General features: G+C 41.1%; 1 protein-coding gene and 1 pseudogene across 1 annotated transcript; both read right to left on the bottom strand.

The window, feature by feature from the left end:
- Positions 1-12725: 12725 nt before the first annotated feature.
- LOC139369406 (CD209 antigen-like protein C) lies at positions 12726-16282 on the bottom strand. Its single transcript, XM_071108683.1, has 7 exons — positions 16141-16282; positions 15893-15994; positions 15742-15788; positions 15534-15657; positions 15272-15396; positions 15045-15148; positions 12726-12882 (listed from the first exon to the last, which is right to left on the bottom strand). The coding sequence occupies exons 1-7, from the start codon at positions 16280-16282 to the stop codon at positions 12726-12728; spliced, it is 801 nt and encodes a 266-aa protein (XP_070964784.1).
- A 3473-nt stretch (positions 16283-19755) lies between these two features.
- LOC139369405 (cingulin-like) overlaps positions 19756-20145 on the bottom strand; it is a 55234-nt pseudogene continuing 54844 nt past the window's right edge.

Below are 20145 nucleotides of genomic sequence, written 5' to 3'. Positions count from 1 at the left end.
GCCAGCAACCTTGTGTTATGCCTTCCATTCAACACCAATTTATCACCTAGCAAGTTTATTTAACACGCACTGGGCACTGTAACCTCTGCCCACTGACCATTGAGCTTTAATTGAACCAATCACATTCATTATGTGCTTGAGACAGAGCTGCCCTCAGGGCAAGATTGAATACTGAAAACTGTCCCTAACCAATCTGGATTGTTGTTTGAGGTTTAGGCTAAATCTCTATCACCTGTTCACATTCTTTTAAACCAACACTTTTTCCATCTGCTGGTGAATAAGAGAAAAAGCATTTAGCATTTAAATAAACCGATAACCAAACCAAAAACAACATGGAAGCTATCAAAAAACTATGAAGATGAAGATGAAGGCACTTAAAATGCCTTTATTGTGGTCGTAAGTTTAATGAAACAACATACAAAAAATGAATGTAAAAAGAAACAAGAATACAATGGAGCATATTATCTACAATATTGTATGTATACTGCATAACTTTGCTCTTCAATAAAACATATTTGTTCATTGTTCAATATATTTTAAAATGTTATAGATTGGGTTGCCAGGTGGTGGTGTCATACATGACCGATGACATCACAATGGTCTTAAAGCCAATTTGAACAATGGGTTAATGTGGAAATGTATCAGTCTTCATTGGTTATCGACATGGCTTGTTTCTGCTGGTGCAAAAAGGTATGAAATCAGGTCATTTAATCAATGAACAACTACTATAATTCTGGAGTAGTATTTTTCTCTTAAACCTAGTGGGAAGAATAAAAGTAAAATTACATTCTGATTGACGAATACGTAAAAAGTGTACATGAAATGTACATGAAGTTCTGCTATTGCAAATGTCTCTCAATGTAACCTGTCTATACTGTGTTATTTGAGGTTTAGGATAGATACCTATGATTCTCCATTTAGGCCTACCTCTTCCTACTCTTATGACCCCCTCTTCCATTGGCTGGGGATCTGGGGGGAAAGTATTTAGCACTATCACATTTTCTTGTCAACAGAAAAAACGTCAGAAAGCAAATTCAGTTGATGTGGAGCAGAAGACAAGAAAGAAGAAGGAGAGGGGCACTTCATCCCCCTCTCCAATTCCATCTGACCGTTCTGAACAGAATGGCTCCGCTACCTCTGACCCCTCACCCTCTGACCAACTCTCCTCCCTCCATCCACCTCCCTCTCCTGTTAAATGTTCCTCTCAGCCTTGCTCTCCTGCTAAACAACCCTCTGTACCCCGGTCACCTGCCAAAAACCCTTCCCCAGGGAAATCCTCTCCAGTGGTGTCCCAGCCTAGTTCTCCCTCTCCTACCAACCCTCTGGACCGTCATGGAGACACCAGTCAGGAGGGCACAACAGTCAGGTAATCCAAACATAAAGTACAGTGCCATCCTAGAGTCTCTTTGGAGAGTTGGGTTTAGTGCTACCAGACCAGGGCCAGTGTTAATCAACAGTATGAGTGCTAATCTAGGATCAGGTCCTCTCTGTCCATAATAATCTGATTCATTGATCTATGATCTAAAATGCAAAACTGGTCCTAGATCAGACTCCTACTCTTAGACACTTGATAAACACAGTCCCAGAAAGTTATTTTCCTAAAACTGTATTTTTAGCCTCTTCTGTCTACATCTAGTGGATAAAGAGAGTACTAACCTATTGGCCTGGTCTACTTGGTACACTGCATTTATATGGACAGCAGTACTCAGCTGTGTTTATAGTACAGTACAGTATTTAATAGAGAGACTGTGTAGAGTGATAATATCTCTGTGTTGGAGGCGTTAGACCTGTTTCTCTCCTTCCTCCAGACCTCTGTCTCTTCAGGAACACTCTAGTCCAATGCCCCAGAGACCAGCCACCAGAAGCATGACTCTTCCCAGGGCCAGCTCAGCCACCAGAAGCATGACTCTTCCCAGGGCCAGCTCAGCCACCAGAGGGTCAGAAGAGACCCAGGGGGCCAGAGGAGAACGGGGGGAACTGGTCAACATGGAACTTCTTGGGTAAACCACAACACACTGCAAATGCATTGAATATAAGTTCTTTATGGTTTAGAGATCAGTGTCTGATATACTATGGGGATAAGGCTTACTATCTAGCATGTCCGTTTTATTAGATATTTATAAACCCATGAATTATGTCAATCTTGGTCTAAAGGACATCCACTTCTTTGTGTTAAATATAATGTATCCCTTATCCCCTGCCATTATCATCACTTTATAGAGATATAAAGGTTATGATTAATCTCTATGTGTGTACTGATGACTGCTTCTTCTTCACAGGTTGCCTAACATTGGCAACACTTGCTTCCTTAACGCCACCCTGCAGTGCCTCCTGGTCCTGCCTTCCTTCTCAAAGGAAATCCTGCACCAGGAACAACTCTGGAGCTCCTCCCCCTTCTCCAACCTGCTCAGGTAAGGGAAGGCTCAAAAGCAGACACTCACCCCACACACCCATTAATTGTGGTCATAAATTAAAGAAGGGTCACTCTTTTCACGCCACTTCTACAGAAAGGGATTGTCGTAGCAGGTTAAGATAGCACATTCACTAATCCTAACCCTTTTCCTAACCTTAACCACTTCATATTTTGCTGTGTATTGTATTTATGATTTATTTTCCAGTTTCTTTTTGTTTTTGGAATCTTCATAACCAAGAGGAACAACAATGACACACTGATTATGATGTAGGCATTTTCTAGGCCAATTTGGAAAGTGTAGAATGACTACATGACCCATAATGCTCATTGACTGAACATTCCACCTTACCGTGGGAAATTTTAAATACTCTTGAATTGAGAGCAGTATCCAAACCAAATATCTTAGGAGAATAAACAATACATTTTTGTTGTTTGGCTTCATTGTCCATCCTCAAAGGTGAAATTGCATCGAATCGAATGAAACATTTCTAATGATGGGGTGCCACTAGATAAAACATATTTGTATATACTCATCTGCCTCTTCAGGCGTAAGCCAGTAGGTTGACACCATCCAGTCAGCTGCTAACTTACTCTCTGTCTCCCCTACAGGTGTCTGTCTGATGTGCACCGTTCAGGTCTACCTGACAGTGTGGCAAACCAGGCCTCAAAAGCAGACCTCATGTGGAAGGTCAAGTACTCCTTGTCGGGATACGATTTGAAGTATCTGGGGGACACGCAACAGGTAACTGAGGCACTACTCTCTTGTGTACGAGTGCTCTTCTTGCAAGGGTTCATTTTCTCTTTTTAATTTGCTTTTATCTTGGTGTGTTTCTTTCTCTTCCTCATCATAGGACGCACACGAGTTACTCGTCAATATGCTGTGCCAGCTGAAGGAGGAGGGCATGATTCTGAAGACACTCGGGATGAACTATACCTGCCCTGTTTCCCAGCTGGAGTTCCAGCTTGTGTCGGTGCGCAAATGTACCAGGTAAGAGCTCCCATTGGTTGTAATGTATCTACTGAGAACATGATCTTTCTATATATATATATATATATATATATATATACAGTATATATTAATATTACAAAACACATGGCATAACAGAAACATTGTAGAGACCTGAAACAGAAACAGACTTGATGCATTTTTCTTCTCTTTGTCCTGCTTCTGAAGCTGTGGGCGCGAGTCGTCCACCAGAGAGGACTACAACCACCTCTCATTGGACATCAGCCCTGAGCGCACCTTGCTGAACAGCCTAGCACTCACTTTCAAAGTCAGCACTTAGGGCTCAGCCCTGCATGTAGAGACTAACACCCAGGGCAAGCTGCCCACTGCCTCAGAATACGCTATCTTATTATTGTAGTGGTATCATTTATTATGTAATGCTTTTGTTTCTAACCAGAGTGAACAGGTTGAATTCACATGTGAGGGCTGTAAAGGCCTCCACGCCTCAAAGGTGGAGCAGTTCCACACACTGCCTCTGTGAGTTGTCCCTTTATAACCTCTCATAGTACTAGCAGTGTTTAATGTCCTGAGCCTTTAGGAGTAGTTACCTTCCTGAGCAGGTTGTAGGACTTAGAGGTGAGCACCACCAAACAATTTTTACTCATCTGTTATTTTGTTGACTGGTTTCATTGTCTGTCTGTTCATCTCTCTTCCTCTCTCTTTCTGGGCAGTGTGCTGGTTCTGCATCTGAAGAGGTTTGGAGGACCTGGGGGGTTGGAGAAGCTGGAGGCTCCTCTTTTGTTTCCTTCGGAGCTGAGGCTCTCCACCCTCTGTGGGGACATGGTGCCACACCTGCACAGTGCCAGCCCACAGGCCCTCACCAACCAGGCCCCCAGCATCCAGGGGTCCATCCCCCAGACCCTCGCCAGCCAAGTCTCCAGCCCACCTGGAGAAGCCAAAGACAGCGCCCTCTGCTGTTCAGGTAGGTCATGGCACCATAACACTATTCTTGCTCCAACACCACACAAACCACCCACTCCCAAAACGGTCCTGCTGACAGAGAATCTGGAAGCTGCAATTTAAAATGTTTCTCAGATATCTTTAGTGATGTATGGGAGCTGTTTTAGTCCAGAGCAATTCAGACAAGTGACCACGTTTTCACAGCTCTTGATATGTTTATTTGACCCCTCAGATTCAAAGGAGCAGGAACTAGGGAAAGTGCTGCTGACAGCCTCAGTGGTGAGGAGAGAGAGAGAGAGAAACCAGTGAAAAATAAGTTATGACAGGACACTGAGATAGTTATGAGGAGTACACGATGTAGTAGACCTGTAGTAGACTAGTACTGTAGTAGACTGTAGACAGTGTGGTGGACTGTAGAGGAAATGAGAATCCTATGATCACATGTGTTTTCTTACAGAAGCAGAAGCCAGTACAGTCAGTGAATGGTTACTACCAGCTGACTGGCGTAGTCTCTCATTTGGGAGGCTCCGCAAACTCCGGTAAGTAAATACCATCAAACACACACATGCAGATGCACAATACATATGACATCAGCTGAATTCCAAATCACTCCCTTCTCCTTGGATCTCAATTTGCATGTTCACGTGTGCCTCTGCCGTATACACAAGCTGAGGGAGTGAAAATTATCGAGGGTGAAGGCCAGGGATCATCAACTAGATTCAGCCTCGGGTCCATTTTTTTTCTTAGCCAGATGGGAAGGGGTGTGGAACAAAATTACAAAAATGTATAGACTGCAAATATACCGTAGGAAGGCCAAACAGATATAATATTTGACTAATTTCAAACCTTGCTTACATTTGTGTACAACCACATATATCTCTTTATTGTGCGTGGGAATAGTTTGAAACAGATTTCCAAAATGAAAATCACTTGGAGCTGATTTGCTGGTGTTTTTACAGTCTTTTAACAATTACGTTTTATTTGGACAGAAAACATAGGGGGCCAAATAAAATCACCCTTGGGCCAAATTTGTCCCGCGGGCCGCCATTTGGGGAACCCTGGGGTAGGGGATAATTAGACCCTCCAACAGCCATTTCGGCCAAGCTAGCAAGGCTGCAGGCTTCAGAGTGAAGTGTCATCCCAACAAGCACTGCAATATGTTTAGAGTTTGCTCAATTTAATTCAAAAGAATGGAGAGGCATGTCTAATTTAATGCCCTGTGTATTTGTTTATCTCTGATTTCAAAGCATGACACATGTAACAGATAAAATACCTCCCAAATGACCTGTTTAACTGTTACAAAACACTCTATTACCCACAATAGCCTGACCTTTGACCTCTAGTCTGTCTTCCTTGTTCCACAGGGCACTACATTAGTGACATATTGCATGCCAGTGGAAACTGGTTCTGCTGTAACGACAGCCAGGTGTCAGTGTCCAATGAAGCCACTGTGCTGAGGACCAGAGCCCGGAGTGCCTACATGCTCTTCTATATGTTCAGGTACTGTTTACTTTCGCCATCTATATTCTTGTGTTGCTATTTATGTGTACGGTTCCTTTCACCCTACAGGGCAATAGAGCGGGAGGCCCCAGCACACAGGGCCTAACAGGGCCACCAGCATCAGCCCCAGCCTAAACAGGGGCAGCACCTGGACCAGCCTCCAAACACTCAGACCTGTCTCAACAGGGGTAGTACCAGGCCCAGTCTCAAAACCCCCAGCCCAGCCTCAACCCTCACACACCTGCCTCAAAATGGGTAGCACTTGGCCCAACATCAACAACCCCGAGCTCAGCCACATCAGGGGCAGCACTGGGCCCAACATCAACACACCCAGCCCAGCCTCAACATGGGAAGAACCAGGCCCAGTCTCAACATGGGCAGAGCAAGACCCAGCCCCAACACCCTCAGACCTGCCTCAACAGGTGCAGCATTCGGCCCAACTTCAATCATGCTGCTCTTCAACACTAGCATGAACATTCTTTCAGTAGCTTATGTCATAAATACCTGCCCTTGATTTGACTACTTCACCTAATGTATAAACGTATAAAGTATACACACTAAATGTAGTACACATGTAGATGTGGTGGATAGAGAGTGTGATTATTTAGAGGATATAACATCCCTTCTATTTGGTTTGGTTTGAAATCCTCCTGTTGTGAAATACACTGTGGTGTCTAACCTCTTATTCAGCATGGTCACACCGGAAGACCTGCAATATTAATAAAGACAAGCAAATGTAAGAAAATCCCATTTAAGATGATTCTGTTGACCGTTGTAACTCTTTAACTCAGGAAGATTTATGGTCTGGGATTCAGGCCGGTCCTAACAGGAAACGTGACAAAGGGAAGCTGCTGTAATGGAGCCTTCTAACACCCAATCAGGTCTGGAGGAGGAATGTCACATAAAGATTCAGAGATGCTATGAGTATCTTTTGAAGTTACTCTCCAGTTGTATTCCATTTGAATAAATACAGACATGAAAATGCTGGGCTACGGATGTGACCTTGGTTCTGTGAGTAGAGTAACGGGTCACCAAACAAGCTATGGGAACTCCTTCCCTTTATCGTGATGTGATTGAGATGCTTAATATCAACGATGTTTACAATGACGCCACACCCTTACTGTACCATTGTGACCTGTCACTATTAAAGGCTGTGTGACGTGACATACTGTCTTTTCTTATCTCACGTACACTCCCTTACGTATTTATTTGGACAGTGAAGCTACAACTTTTCATTTGGCTCTATACGCCAGCGTTTTGGATTGGAGATCAAATGTTTCATATGGGGTGACTATAGAATGTCACCTTTAATTTAATGAATGGTAAATAATGTTGAGTGAGAAAGTTACAGAGGATCATACACCCAAGACATGCTAACCTCTCACCATTACCAATAATAGGAGAGGTTAGCATTTTATATCATACCCCCAAGACATGCTAACCTCTCACCATTACCAATAATAGTGGAGGTTAGCATTTTATATCATACCCCCAAGACATGCTAACCTCTCACCATTACCAATAATAGGGGTGGTTAGCATTTTATATCATACCCCCAAGACATGCTAACCTCTCACCATTACCAATAATAGGGGAGGTTAGCATTTTATATCATACCCCCAAGACATGCTAACCTCTCACCATTACCAATAATAGGGGAGGTTAGCATTTTATATCATACCCCCAAGACATGCTAACCTCTCACCATTACCAATAATAGGGGAGGTTAGCATTTTATATCATACCCCCAAGACATGCTAACCTCTCACCATTACCAATAATAGGGGAGGTTAGCATTTTATATCATACCCCCAAGACATGCTAACCTCTCACCATTACCAATAATAGGGGAGGTTAGCATTTTATATCATACCCCAAGACATGCTAACCTCTCACCATTACCAATAATAGGGGTGGTTAGCATTTTATATCATACCCCCAAGACATGCTAACCTCTCACCATTACCAATAATAGGGGAGGTTAGCATTTTATATCATACCCCCAAGACATGCTAACCTCTCACCATTACCAATAATAGGGGTGGTTAGCATTTTATATCATACCCCCAAGACATGCTAACCTCTCACCATTACCAATAATAGGGGATGTTAGCATTTTATATCATACCCCCAAGACATGCTAACCTCTCACCATTACCAATAATTGGGGAGGTTAGCATTTTATATCATACCCCCAAGACATGCTAACCTCTCACCATTACCAATAATAGGGGAGGTTAGCATTTATTATCATACCCCCAAGACATGCTAAACTCTCACCATTACCAATAATAGTGGAGGTTAGCATTTTATATCATACCCCCAAGACATGCTAACCTCTCACCATTACCAATAATAGGGGAGGTTAGCATTTGGGGGGTATAATATTTATACCTCTGTAAATTTCTCACTCATCATTATTCACAATTCATTCATGATTATCTTTAATCATGGAATTCTATTCGTATTTACAATAAAAATGACTCCAGTTACACAATACATTATTTACTATTACGCTTACATTTTAGTCATTTAGCAGACTTACAATTAGAGCATTCATGTTTAACATACAGTGCCTTGACACCCCTAGACCTCTTACACATGTTGTTGTGTTACAGACTAAATTTAAAATGCAGTAAATATATTTTTTCTCTCACTCAACTACACAAAGTACTCCATAACGACAAAGTTAAAACATGTTTTTAGAAATGTTTGCAAATGTATTGAAAATGAAATATACTATAGATTTTACATAAGTATTCACATCCCTAAGTCAATACTTTGTAGAAGCACATTTGGCAGCGATAACAGCTGTGAGTATTTCCTGGTAAATCTCTAGGAGCTTTCCACACCTGGATTGTGGAACGTGACCATTATTCTTTTCAAAATTCTTTAAGTTTGTCAAATTGGTTTTTGATCATTGCTAGACAACCATTTTCAGGTCTTGCCATAGATTTTCAAGTAGATTTAAGTCAAAACTGTAACTTGGCCACTCAGGAACATTGACTGTCTTCTTGGAAAGAAACTTCAGTGTATATTTGGTCTTCTGTTTTAGGTTATTGTCCTGTTGAAAGGTTTATTAATCTCCCAGAGTCTGGTGGAAAGCAGACTGAACCAGGGTTTCCTGTTTAGCTCCACTCAGTTTATTTTTCTTCTGAAAGACTCTCCAGTCCTTAATGATTATAAACATACCTGGACATACTGTATGATAGTGAAACTCTTTATCAGTCAACCACAGTGGATTAGAAACACTGGCCACCACGTGACTCCCACCAGCCTTAGTTTGATAATATACTACATGGTATGACTCCCACCAGCCTAAGTTTGAATATATACTACATGATATGACTCACACCAGTCTTAGTTTAATAATATACTACATGATAATACTCCCACCAGTCTTAGTTCAATAATATACTACATGATAGGACTCCACCAGTCTTAGTTTGATAATTGAATACATTATATGACTCTATATCATATTACATACATACATACCTACATGAACTATTATACAACTCTATAGCTCTACTCTATTCCACAGGAGGAGAGAAAGCATCACACAAATCATTAGATAGAGGGACAGAGTCAAAGGTGGCCCTCTGGTGGACGTAGTACTAACTACAGGTACAACTGTAGTGTTGGTGACAGAGACCTGGGTTGATGTAGTACTAACTACAGGTACAGCTGTAGTGTTGGTGACAGAGACCAGGGTGGATGTAGTACTAACTACAGGTACAGCTGTAGTGTTGGTGACAAAGACCTGGGTGGATGTAGTACTAACTACAGGTACAGCTGTAGTGTTGGTGACAGAGACCTGGGTGGATGTAGTACTAACTACAGGTACAGCTGTAGTGTTGGTGACAGAGAACTGGGTGGATGTAGTACTAACTACAGGTACAGCTGTAGTGTTGGTGACAGAGACCTGGGTGGATGTAGTACTAACTACAGGTACAGCTGTAGTGTTGGTGACAGAGACCTGGGTGGATGTAGTACTAACTACAGGTACAGCTGTAGTGTTGGTGACAGAGACCTGGGTGGATGTAGTACTAACTACAGGTACAGCTGTAGTGTTGGTGACAGAGACCTGGGTGGATGTAGTACTAACTACAGGTACAGCTGTAGAGTTGGTGACAGAGACCTGGGTGGATGTAGTACTAACTACAGGTACAACTGTAGTGTTGGTGACAGAGACCTGGGTGGATGTAGTACTAACTACAGGTACAGCTGTAGTGTTGGTAACAGAGACCTGGGTGGATGTAGTACTAACTACAGGTACAGCTGTAGTGTTGGTGACAGTGACCTGGGCCCGGTTACCCAAAATAATATTAAGGGTAAGGGATTCATCTGAGAACAATAGGATCCTATTGTTGAAACGATGGACTTAGACAAAAAATGCTTTTGAGAAACCAAGGCCTTGGGCTGTAGAGCTCACAACCACCCCCACAGAGTCCTTCACTAAGCCCAGACACACACCCACGCTGCCTGACCTGTCCACTACCACCAGCTCTACCTACTTTGAACAGCAGGTGAAGCTGTAGTCCAACCTGGTCACATTCTTGGACCTGTGGCCTACTGCCCTAGAAGTGGTGAGGGTCCCATTGCCCTGGTATAGGCTGATGCAGATGATTCTTGTCCCACTGACACAGTCGGTGAGGTTGGCAGAGAGCTGCCAGTTTTAGGAGCTGCATGGTTTTTTTTTTTTTGTTTGTTTTTTTTGTGAATTTTTACCCCTTTTTCTCCCCAATTTCGTGGTATCCAATTCTTGTAGTAGCTACTATCTTGTCTCATCGCTACAACTCCCGTACGGGCTGGGGAGAGACGAAGGTTGAATGTCATGCGTCCGATACACAACCCAACCAGCCGCACTGCTTCTTAACACAGCGTGCATCCAACCCGGAAGCCAGCCGCACCAATGTGTCGGAGGCTACACCGTGCACCTGGCAACCTTGGTTAGCGCGCACTGCATCCGGTTTACACAGCCCAACATCACATGCTCACTAGCGCTCAGTGGGTACAGGGAGGCTCGAGGCTCTCCAGAGGGTGGTACGGTCTGCCCAACGCATTTATCGGGGGCACACTGCACAGCATTAGACATCTGGTAAATATGTGTATGTGACCAATACAATTTGATTTGATTTGAGCAGAAACGAGATCATTACGTCATCCAAAAACATGGCAGTCATTGAGTGACTATAAAAAGTACAAAAATCGGCCTCAGCGATAACTATTTGAGATTACAATGACTTCTCTTCTCAAAATCATCTCTCTTCCTCTGTAGCTGGTCTCTCTCTTTAGTTAAGTTGTTGTAACTTGTATGTAGCTGGTCTCTCTCTTTAGTCAGGGTGTTGTAACTGATCTGTAGCTGGTCTCTCTCTTTAGTCAGGGTGTTGTAACTGATCTGTAGCTGGTATCTCTCTTTAGTCAGGGTGTTGTAACTGATCTGTAGCTGGTCTTTATCATTAGTCCGGGTGTTGTAAAGGGTCTGTAGCTGGTCTCTCTCTTCAGTCAGGTTGTCTTAGATTGTCTGTAGTTGGTCTCGTTCCTCAGTAAGGGTGTTGTAACTGTCACATAGCTGACAGATGTGTCATAGTGCCGATCTCACCGTTCCCCCCAGGGCCTCTGCACTGATGTAGATATCCACAATACTTTTCTCCATATCACCTCTGTCAAACCACATTGGTCAAATCTGGCTTGGTATAGATGGCCTCAGACATTTTCAACAATGTTGCGTTAACTATAGGGAAGAATCAAAATGATGAAATGGTAGTTGTGGCTATGCTAATACATAAAAAAGAACAAGTTTACTTACTTGTTTGCATGTGTGAGTGTAAGAGATCGTTACAGTGGTTATTGTTAAACCATTTTCTGCAGAACAATATAAATCATTCCATGTCTCTACATGGTCATCTTGTCCAGAGTATATCTCAACACTGTCCTCCTGTCCAGGGAACGGGACTTGCTATTTGTGATGATGGACAGGACACTATCATACCAGGAAGATATAGATCATAGAGGGGAAGTGGAGAACAAAGACTAGCTGGTAACATATATTACATATCATATGTAACAGCCCCAAGATAATTCAGGGAGTTTCCAGAACTCCTCCTTCCTTTCACCTTTCTGCTGATTTGGACCCTCTGTTTACTCCCAAATATACATCAACATGTTCAGGAGGTCCAGGACTACAAACATGGGTCATTATAATGACCAGACAATAGATTTTTCACCACAAGATTACATCAAGTGGATATTGAGGGTGGGTATGCTTAACCAGTGAGGATCAACCTGATTGGTTGAGGAGTTTTTGAGTGACAGCTGGTTGAACCACTGGAAATATCCACTTCCCTTCCCTCTTTTGGGACCCATATAAGGTAACAACAGTCAAATATGAGCATTTGATATTGTGCTTATATGTAACTTGACAACAAAGACTGACTGTCAAATATGATTAAGTAACATCCTTTGATATCTCTACTACACTCATTGGTTGGTGATACAGTCCCCTCCTTCCTATACAGTGTATGTAATGGTGGTTTGGTACTGTTGAGAATGTCATCACCAGGCCTGAATTGGAGCATGTAAATATCTGTAGAATATATTTTAATTGAATATTATGTAAATGCACAAAGTCAAATGTACTGAATTAATGTTGAATGAAGCTACAAGAAGCAAATTAAGACTTTTATTAAAATGATACCACAAAGAAATACAACAATAGGTGTGTGTGTGTGTGTGTGCGTTAGTGTACGTGCATGCATGTGTTCGAGCGCATGTCTGAATGAGGGTGTGTGATGGTGTGTGTGTGAGAGAGAGAGACAGACAGAGAGAATGAGAGAGAATGAAGGAGGAAGTTGTTTGCACTCTAGGCTACTGTATGTGTTACAGTATGTTGTCATGGTGATGTTAAAGCACTTTCTCACAAATCCAGTTGAGTTTGATGCCACATGACAAGTCATTCCACGCCTCCAGATGACTCTGATTGTTACGTATGTGAACACAGTCCTCCTCACCATATTCTGGTTTGCCATCACCATTATCAGGCTGATGTGGAGACCAGTACCTACGGGGTTAAAAACAGTCAGATATCATGGTTAATACCAGTACCTACAGGGTTAACAAAAGTCAGATATCATGGTTAATACCAGAACCTACAGGGTTAACAACAGTGAGATATCATGGTTAATACCAGTACCTACAGGGTTAACAACAGTCAGATATCATGGTTAATACCAGTACCTACAGGGTTAAAAACAGTCAGATAGCATGGTTAATACCAGTACCTACAGGGTTAAAAATAGTCAGATATCATGGTTAATACCAGTACCTACAGGGTTAACAACAGTCAGATATCATAGAAAATACCAGTACCTACAGGGTTAAAAACAGTCAGATATCATGGTAAATACCAGGACCTACAGGGTTAACAACAGTCAGATATCATGGTTATTACCAGTATCTACAGGGTTAATAACAGTCAGATATCCCGGTAAATACCAGTACCTACAGGGTTAAAAACAGTCAGATATCATGGTTAATACCAGTACCTACAGGGTTAACAACAGTCAGACATCATGGTTAATACCAGGACCTACAGGGTTAACAACAGTCAGACATCATGGTTGATACCAGTACCTACAGGGTTAAAAACAGTCAGATATCATGGTTAATACCAGTAGCTACAGGGTTAAAAACAGTCAGATATCATGGTTAATACCAGTACCTACAGGGTTAACAAAAGTCAGATATCATGGTTAATACCAGAACCTACAGGGTTAACAACAGTGAGCTATCATGGTTAATACCAGTACCTACAGGGTTAACAACAGTCAGATATCATGGTTAATACCAGTACCTACAGGGTTAAAAACAGTCAGATATCATGGTTAATACCAGTACCTACAGGGTTAAAAACATTCAGATATCATGGTTAATACCAGTACCTACAGGGTTAACAACAGTCAGATATCATGGTTAATACCAGTACCTACAGGGTTAACAACAGTGAGATATCATGGTTAATACCAGTACCTACAGGGTTAACAACAGTCAGATATCATGGTTAATACCAGTACCTACAGGGTTAACAGCAGTCAGATATCATGGTTAATACCAGTACCTACAGGGTTAAAAGCAGTCAGATATCATGGTTAATACCAGTACCTACAGGGTTAATAACAGTCAGATATCATGGTTAATACCAGTACCTACAGGGTTAATAACAGTCAGATATCATGGTTAATACCAGTACCTACAGGGTTAACAACAGTCAGATATCATGGTTAATACCAGTACCTACAGGGTTAAAAACAGTCAGATAGCATGGTTAATACCAGTACCTACAGGGTTAACAACAGTCAGATATCACAGTTAAAACATCACAATCCTAAATAATGTACAGAAATGTTTCAGCTTAAATTCAACTTTGTTGACTGCTGCCATCAATGACAATAATCTGTATAAATAAAGGCTGAATAAACTGAAAATTTGAGCCTTATTGTCAGAGTAGTTATCATCTCTAACTCTGTGGTCAGTGTTGGTCTATCAGTTAAGTATGGAGAACCTAGAGTATGAACAACACAGAGAATCAGTCCTACTCCTTACACTGTGGTCAGTGTTATTAGAGCAGTAGTGTATTACCTTGGGGTGGTCAGTGTTATTAGAGCAGTAGTGTATTACCTTGGATTGGTCAGTGTTATTAGAGCAGTAGTATATTACCTTGGGTTGGTCAGTGTTATTAGAGCAGTAATATATTACCTTGGGGTGGTCAGTGTTATTAGAGCAGTAATATATTACCTTGGGTTGGTCAGTGTTATTAGAGCAGTAATATATTACCTTGGGTTGGTCAGTGTTATTATAACAGTAGTATATTACCTTGGGGTTGGTCAGTGTTATTAGAGCAGTACTATATTACCTTGGGGTGGTCAGTGTTATTAGAGCAGTAGTATATTACCTTGGGGTGGTCAGTGTTATTAGAGCAGTAGTATATTACCTTGGGGTGGTCAGTGTTATTATAACAGTAGTATATTACCTTGGGTTGGTCAGTGTTATTAGAGCAGTAGTTTTTACCTTGGGGTGGTCAGTGTTATTATAACAGTAGTGTATTACCTTGGGTTGGTCAGTGTTATTAGAGCAGTAGTGTATTACCTTGGGTTGGTCAGTGTTATTAGAGCAGTAGTGTATTACCTTGGGTTGGTCAGTGTTATTAGAGCAGTAGTATATTACCTTGGGGTGGTCAGTGGGGTGCCATCCACCCATATCAAGTTCCCCTCAGTAACAGAGTCAGTCAGACCAATCCAGACTCCCTTGTTGAGGTTGAAGAGAAACTCCTGTTGTTGAAAAAGATAAATAAATATTCTCTCTCTCTCTCTCTCTCTCTCTCTCTCTCTCTCTCTCTCTCTCTCTCTCTCTCTCTCTCTCTCTCTCTCTCGCTCTCTCGCTCTCTCTCTCACCTGTTCCTTATCACTGTTTATGATCACCAGGTCTGCTCCTCTCTCCAGACAGTCCTCTCTGCTCTCCTTCCAGGTTTTAGTATCATCAGACAGGAAGTACCAACTGGAATCAAAATTCTGCCAGCCTTTGGGACAGGTTTGTTCTACAAGATGAAAACATGAATTTATTTCAATTTACCACACAGGATACTTAAGTAAAAAAATTCAGCACACAATAAAGTGTGTGGGATTAATGAAAATGTACTATTGTATGTTTACTCACCGAGATTGGTAAACCTCCCACTAAGAAAATCTCTCTCAGTCTGTAGCTGGTCTCTCTCTTTAATCAGAAGGCTATAACTGGCCTGTAGTTGGTCTCTCTCTTTAGTCAGGTTGTTGTAACTGGTCTGTAGCTGGTCTCCCTCTTTAGTCAGGTTGTTGTAACTGGACTGTAGCTGGTCTTTCTCTTCAGTCAGATTGCTGTAACTGGCCAGCAGCTGGTTTCTCTCTGTTGAGTTGTGATGATCAATGACTCCATCTGTAAAAGGGAAAAGTTTATCAAACATGTAACTAAAACACCATTGATGATTAAGTATAATTAAGTAGGCTCCTTAATTCTCAGTGACAACATACTAAACTTACAGTAGACAGACAGGCCTATGATCGCAGCCAGTAGGAGAACACACAGCAGCCCCAGACACACTGCAGCAACTCCAGAGGGTCTCTTCCACCACTGAACATGTACTGAATCACAAATGATTAAAGATCTTTGGTAATGTGTTTTACTGTATCATCCAGGATTGAGACAAATAAAGCTAGAGTTCTACAGGGTTATCACACCTGTATTTGTTTGTGTGCTTATGTGTGTGTGTGTGTCCGTGCAATCTTACCTGAAGCAACAACTCCATCTCTTGTACTGGGCTTGAAGGCATTTACATTGGCATATAATTGGCCATCAATGTCTGTGTTCTTCATTGTATCAGGCTCATCGTCTTCAAATCCATCTGAGATTTCATAAACTTCCTCGGACATCTTAACACACTGGTGGTCCAATACAGTACCTTCTACTTATCTCAGCTCCAATATACGTCTGTATCTATGTGTTCTCTCTGGACTGTCCAGCATCTGTGTGACTTATTATAATGATACATGTTTTAAACAGTTAACCACAGTGAAGAGGAAACTGTCAAATCAACACCACACTGGTCATCACATGACTTGCACAAGCCAATCTAAACATGTATGTTTCCCACAGCGCTCATCAGTATTGAACATGTGTTTCAACTGAAGTGATAATATAATACATGATATGACTCCCACCAGCCTTAGTGTGTTAATATAATACATGATATGACTCCCACCAGCCTTGGTGTGATAATATAATACATGATATGACTCCCACCAGCCTTAGTGTGATAATATAATACATGATATGACTCCCACCAGCCTTAGTGTGATAATATAATACATGATATGACTCCCACCAGCCTTAGTGTGATAATATAATACATGATATGACTCCCACCAGCCTTAGTTTGATAATATAATACATGATATGACTCCCACCAGTCTTAGTGTGATAATATAATACATGATATGACTCCCACCAGACTTAGTTATAATATAATACATGATATGACTCCCACCAGTCTTAGTGTGATGATATAATATATGATATGACTCCCACCAGTCTTAGTGTGATAATATAATACATGATATGACTCCCACCATCCTTAGTTATAATATAAAACATGATATGACTCCCACCAGTCTTAGTTTGATAATATAATACATGATATGACTCCCACCAGTCTTAGTTTGATAATATAATACATGATATGACTCCCACCAGCCTTAGTGTGATAATATAATACATGATATGACTCCCACCAGCCTTAGTTTGATAATATAATACATGATATGACTCCCACCATCCTTAGTTATAATATAATACATGATATGACTCCCACCATCCTTAGTTATAATATAATACATGATATGACTCCCACCAGCCTTAGTGTGATAATATAATACATGATATGACTCCCACCAGCCTTAGTGTGATAATATAATACATGATATGACTCCCACCAGTCTTAGTGTGATAATATAATACATGATATGACTCCCACCAGCCTTAGTGTGATAATATAATACATGATATGACTCCCACCATCCTTAGTTATAATATAATACATGATATGACTCCCACCAGCCTTAGTGTGATAATATACTACATGATATGACTCCCACCAGCCTTAGTTTGATAATATAATACATGATATGACTCCCACCAGACTTAGTTATAATATAATACATGATATGACTCCCACCAGACTTAGTGTGATAATATAATACATGATATGACTCCCACCAGCCTTAGTGTGATAATATAATACATGATATGACTCCCACCAGCCTTAGTTTGATAATATAATACATGATATGACTCCCACCAGCCTTAGTTATAATATAATACATGATATGACTCCCACCAGCCTTAGTTTGATAATATAATACATGATATGACTCCCACCAGCCTTAGTGTGATAATATAATACATGATATGACTCCCACCAGTCTTAGTGTTATAATATAATACATGATATGACTCCCACCAGCCTTAGTGTGATAATATAATACATGATATGACTCCCACCAGCCTTAGTGTGATAATATAATACATGATATGACTCCCACCAGTCTTAGTGTAATAATATAATACATGATATGACTCCCACCAGCCTTAGTGTGATAATATAATATATGATATGACTCCCACCAGTCTTAGTGTGATAATATAATACATGATATGACTCCCACCATCCTTAGTTATAATATAAAACATGATATGACTCCCACCAGTCTTAGTTTGATAATATAATACATGATATGACTCCACCAGTCTTATTTATAATATAATACATGATATGACTCCCACCAGTCTTAGTTTGATAATATAATACATGATATGACTCCCACCAGCCTTAGTGTGATAATATAATACATGATATGACTCCCATCAGCCTTAGTGTGATAATATAATACATGATATGACTCCCACCAGCCTTAGTGTGATAAGATAATACATGATATGACTCCCACCAGCCTTAGTTTGATAATATAATACATGATATGACTCCCACCAGTCTTAGTGTGATAATATAATACATGATATGACTCCCACCAGCCTTAGTTTGATAATATAATACATGATATGACTCCCACCAGCCTTAGTTATAATATAATACATGATATGACTCCCACCAGCCTTAGTTATAATATAATACATGATATGACTCCCACCAGCCTTAGTGTGATAATAAAATACATGATATGACTCCCACCAGCCTTAGTTTGATCATATAATACATTAAATGACTCTATATCATGCTATATGATGTATTTGTGAATTCACAGGGTCACAATTTTGTATCTGCTAAAATAAATTTGTATCCTGTTAATTGACATATACACTACATATATCCTGACTGAGTTTACAGCACCCCCAGCCTTCAAATGGAGAGCACATTATGGCTCTCACTCCGTGACTGGTGGTGTGGGGGGAAGTTATCCCTAGACGCTGATCTTAGGTCGGTTTTGAATTTCCACCACACATGGTTATGGTTAGGATTGGGGGAGAGAAACCTGATCCTAGATCTGAACCTAGGGGAAACTTCCCTCTGTGGTGTGACCGGCAACCATTGGCCATCTACAGTAGGGGTCTTTTTTTATCTATGCTGACTGTGAATAGTTTCTCAGAATGAAAAAGCAGAAGTTCTGACAACATCTCCATTGTTCCAGTTTGACAGATTTAGTAGAACAGAAAGAAGAATAAAAACCCTTCACATGTATTATGACAAAAAGTTCATATTTCCACCCTGTCTTTCAGTACAACATAACATATACATACATACTGGTTATATCTAATGACACAACTCTCTCTGCACTGATTCCACTGTTCCACATGACATCGACCTAGATTAACTATTATACAACTCTACAGCTCTACTCTATTCCACAGGAGGAGAGAAAACATCACACAATCCTTTCCTCTGTCGGCATCTTAATCAGAAGATTTAAAGGGGGACTTTAAATATGTTTGTGTGTGTGTGCGTGTCTCTGTGTGTGTAGGTGCTTGTGTGTTTGTCCTCTCAGTACTTTTCTGATCTCTGTCAGTGACGAACTGCAGGCGAAACTGTTCTAAGTATTCAATCACATTCAATCAGGAAGCTGGTCGACCTGCTAGGACAGTTCTGCAGAATCTCTCCTTTCCACAATGTGTTCATGTTAGTTTGTAAGACAAACCGCTCAGACCACACAGACATTTTTGTAAGAAGAGCAATTTTGGGGCTGTCTCATGTTCTGACAAACACCGCTATAGTACGACCACCTTCCACCACAGATGAGGAATGGCGATATGATGAGGAATGGCGGATACTTAATGAAAGAATACAGACACACGATAAGGTGTGAGGGATTAATGTTAATAAGTTACTGTAGGTTTACTCACTGAGATTGGTAGACCTCCCACTAAGAAAATCTCTCTCAGTCTGTAGCTGGTCTCTATCTTTAGTCAGGTTGTTGTAACTGGACTGTAGCTGGTCTCTCTCTTTAGTCAGGTTGTTGTAACTGGTCTGTAACTGGTCTCTCTCTTCAGTCAGGTTGTTGTAACTGGTCTGTATCTTGTCTCTCTCTTCAGTCAGGTTGTTGTAACTGGTCTGTAATTGGTCTCTCTCTTCAGTCAGGTTGTTGTAACTGGTCTGTATCTTGTCTCTCTCTTCAGTTAGGTTGTTGTAACTGGTCTTTATCTTGTCTCTCTCTTCATATCTGTCAGGAACGGATATAACCCTGACCATCGAGGCCGAGACTGCTGGAGCCACAGACTTGAACAA

The sequence above is a fragment of the Oncorhynchus clarkii genome, chromosome 17, assembly GCF_045791955.1.
Source record: "Oncorhynchus clarkii lewisi isolate Uvic-CL-2024 chromosome 17, UVic_Ocla_1.0, whole genome shotgun sequence".
In the NCBI taxonomy this organism is placed as follows: domain Eukaryota; kingdom Metazoa; phylum Chordata; class Actinopteri; order Salmoniformes; family Salmonidae; genus Oncorhynchus; species Oncorhynchus clarkii.
This window is presented reverse-complemented; position numbering and strand designations above follow the sequence as displayed.

Bases quoted from the DNA above. Each gene is read 5' to 3' on its own strand.
- LOC139369406 (XM_071108683.1), bottom strand. From the start codon at position 16,282: ATGTCCGAGGAAGTTTATGAAATCTCAGATGGATTTGAAGACGATGAG. The intron at 15,789-15,892 runs GTAAGTTTAGTA...TCCCTTTTACAG, and splicing joins CATAGGCCTGTCTGTCTACT to ATGGAGTCATTGATCATCAC. The intron at 12,883-15,044 runs GTAATATACTAC...TTAACCCCGTAG, and splicing joins ACCCCACTGACCACCCCAAG to GTACTGGTCTCCACATCAGC.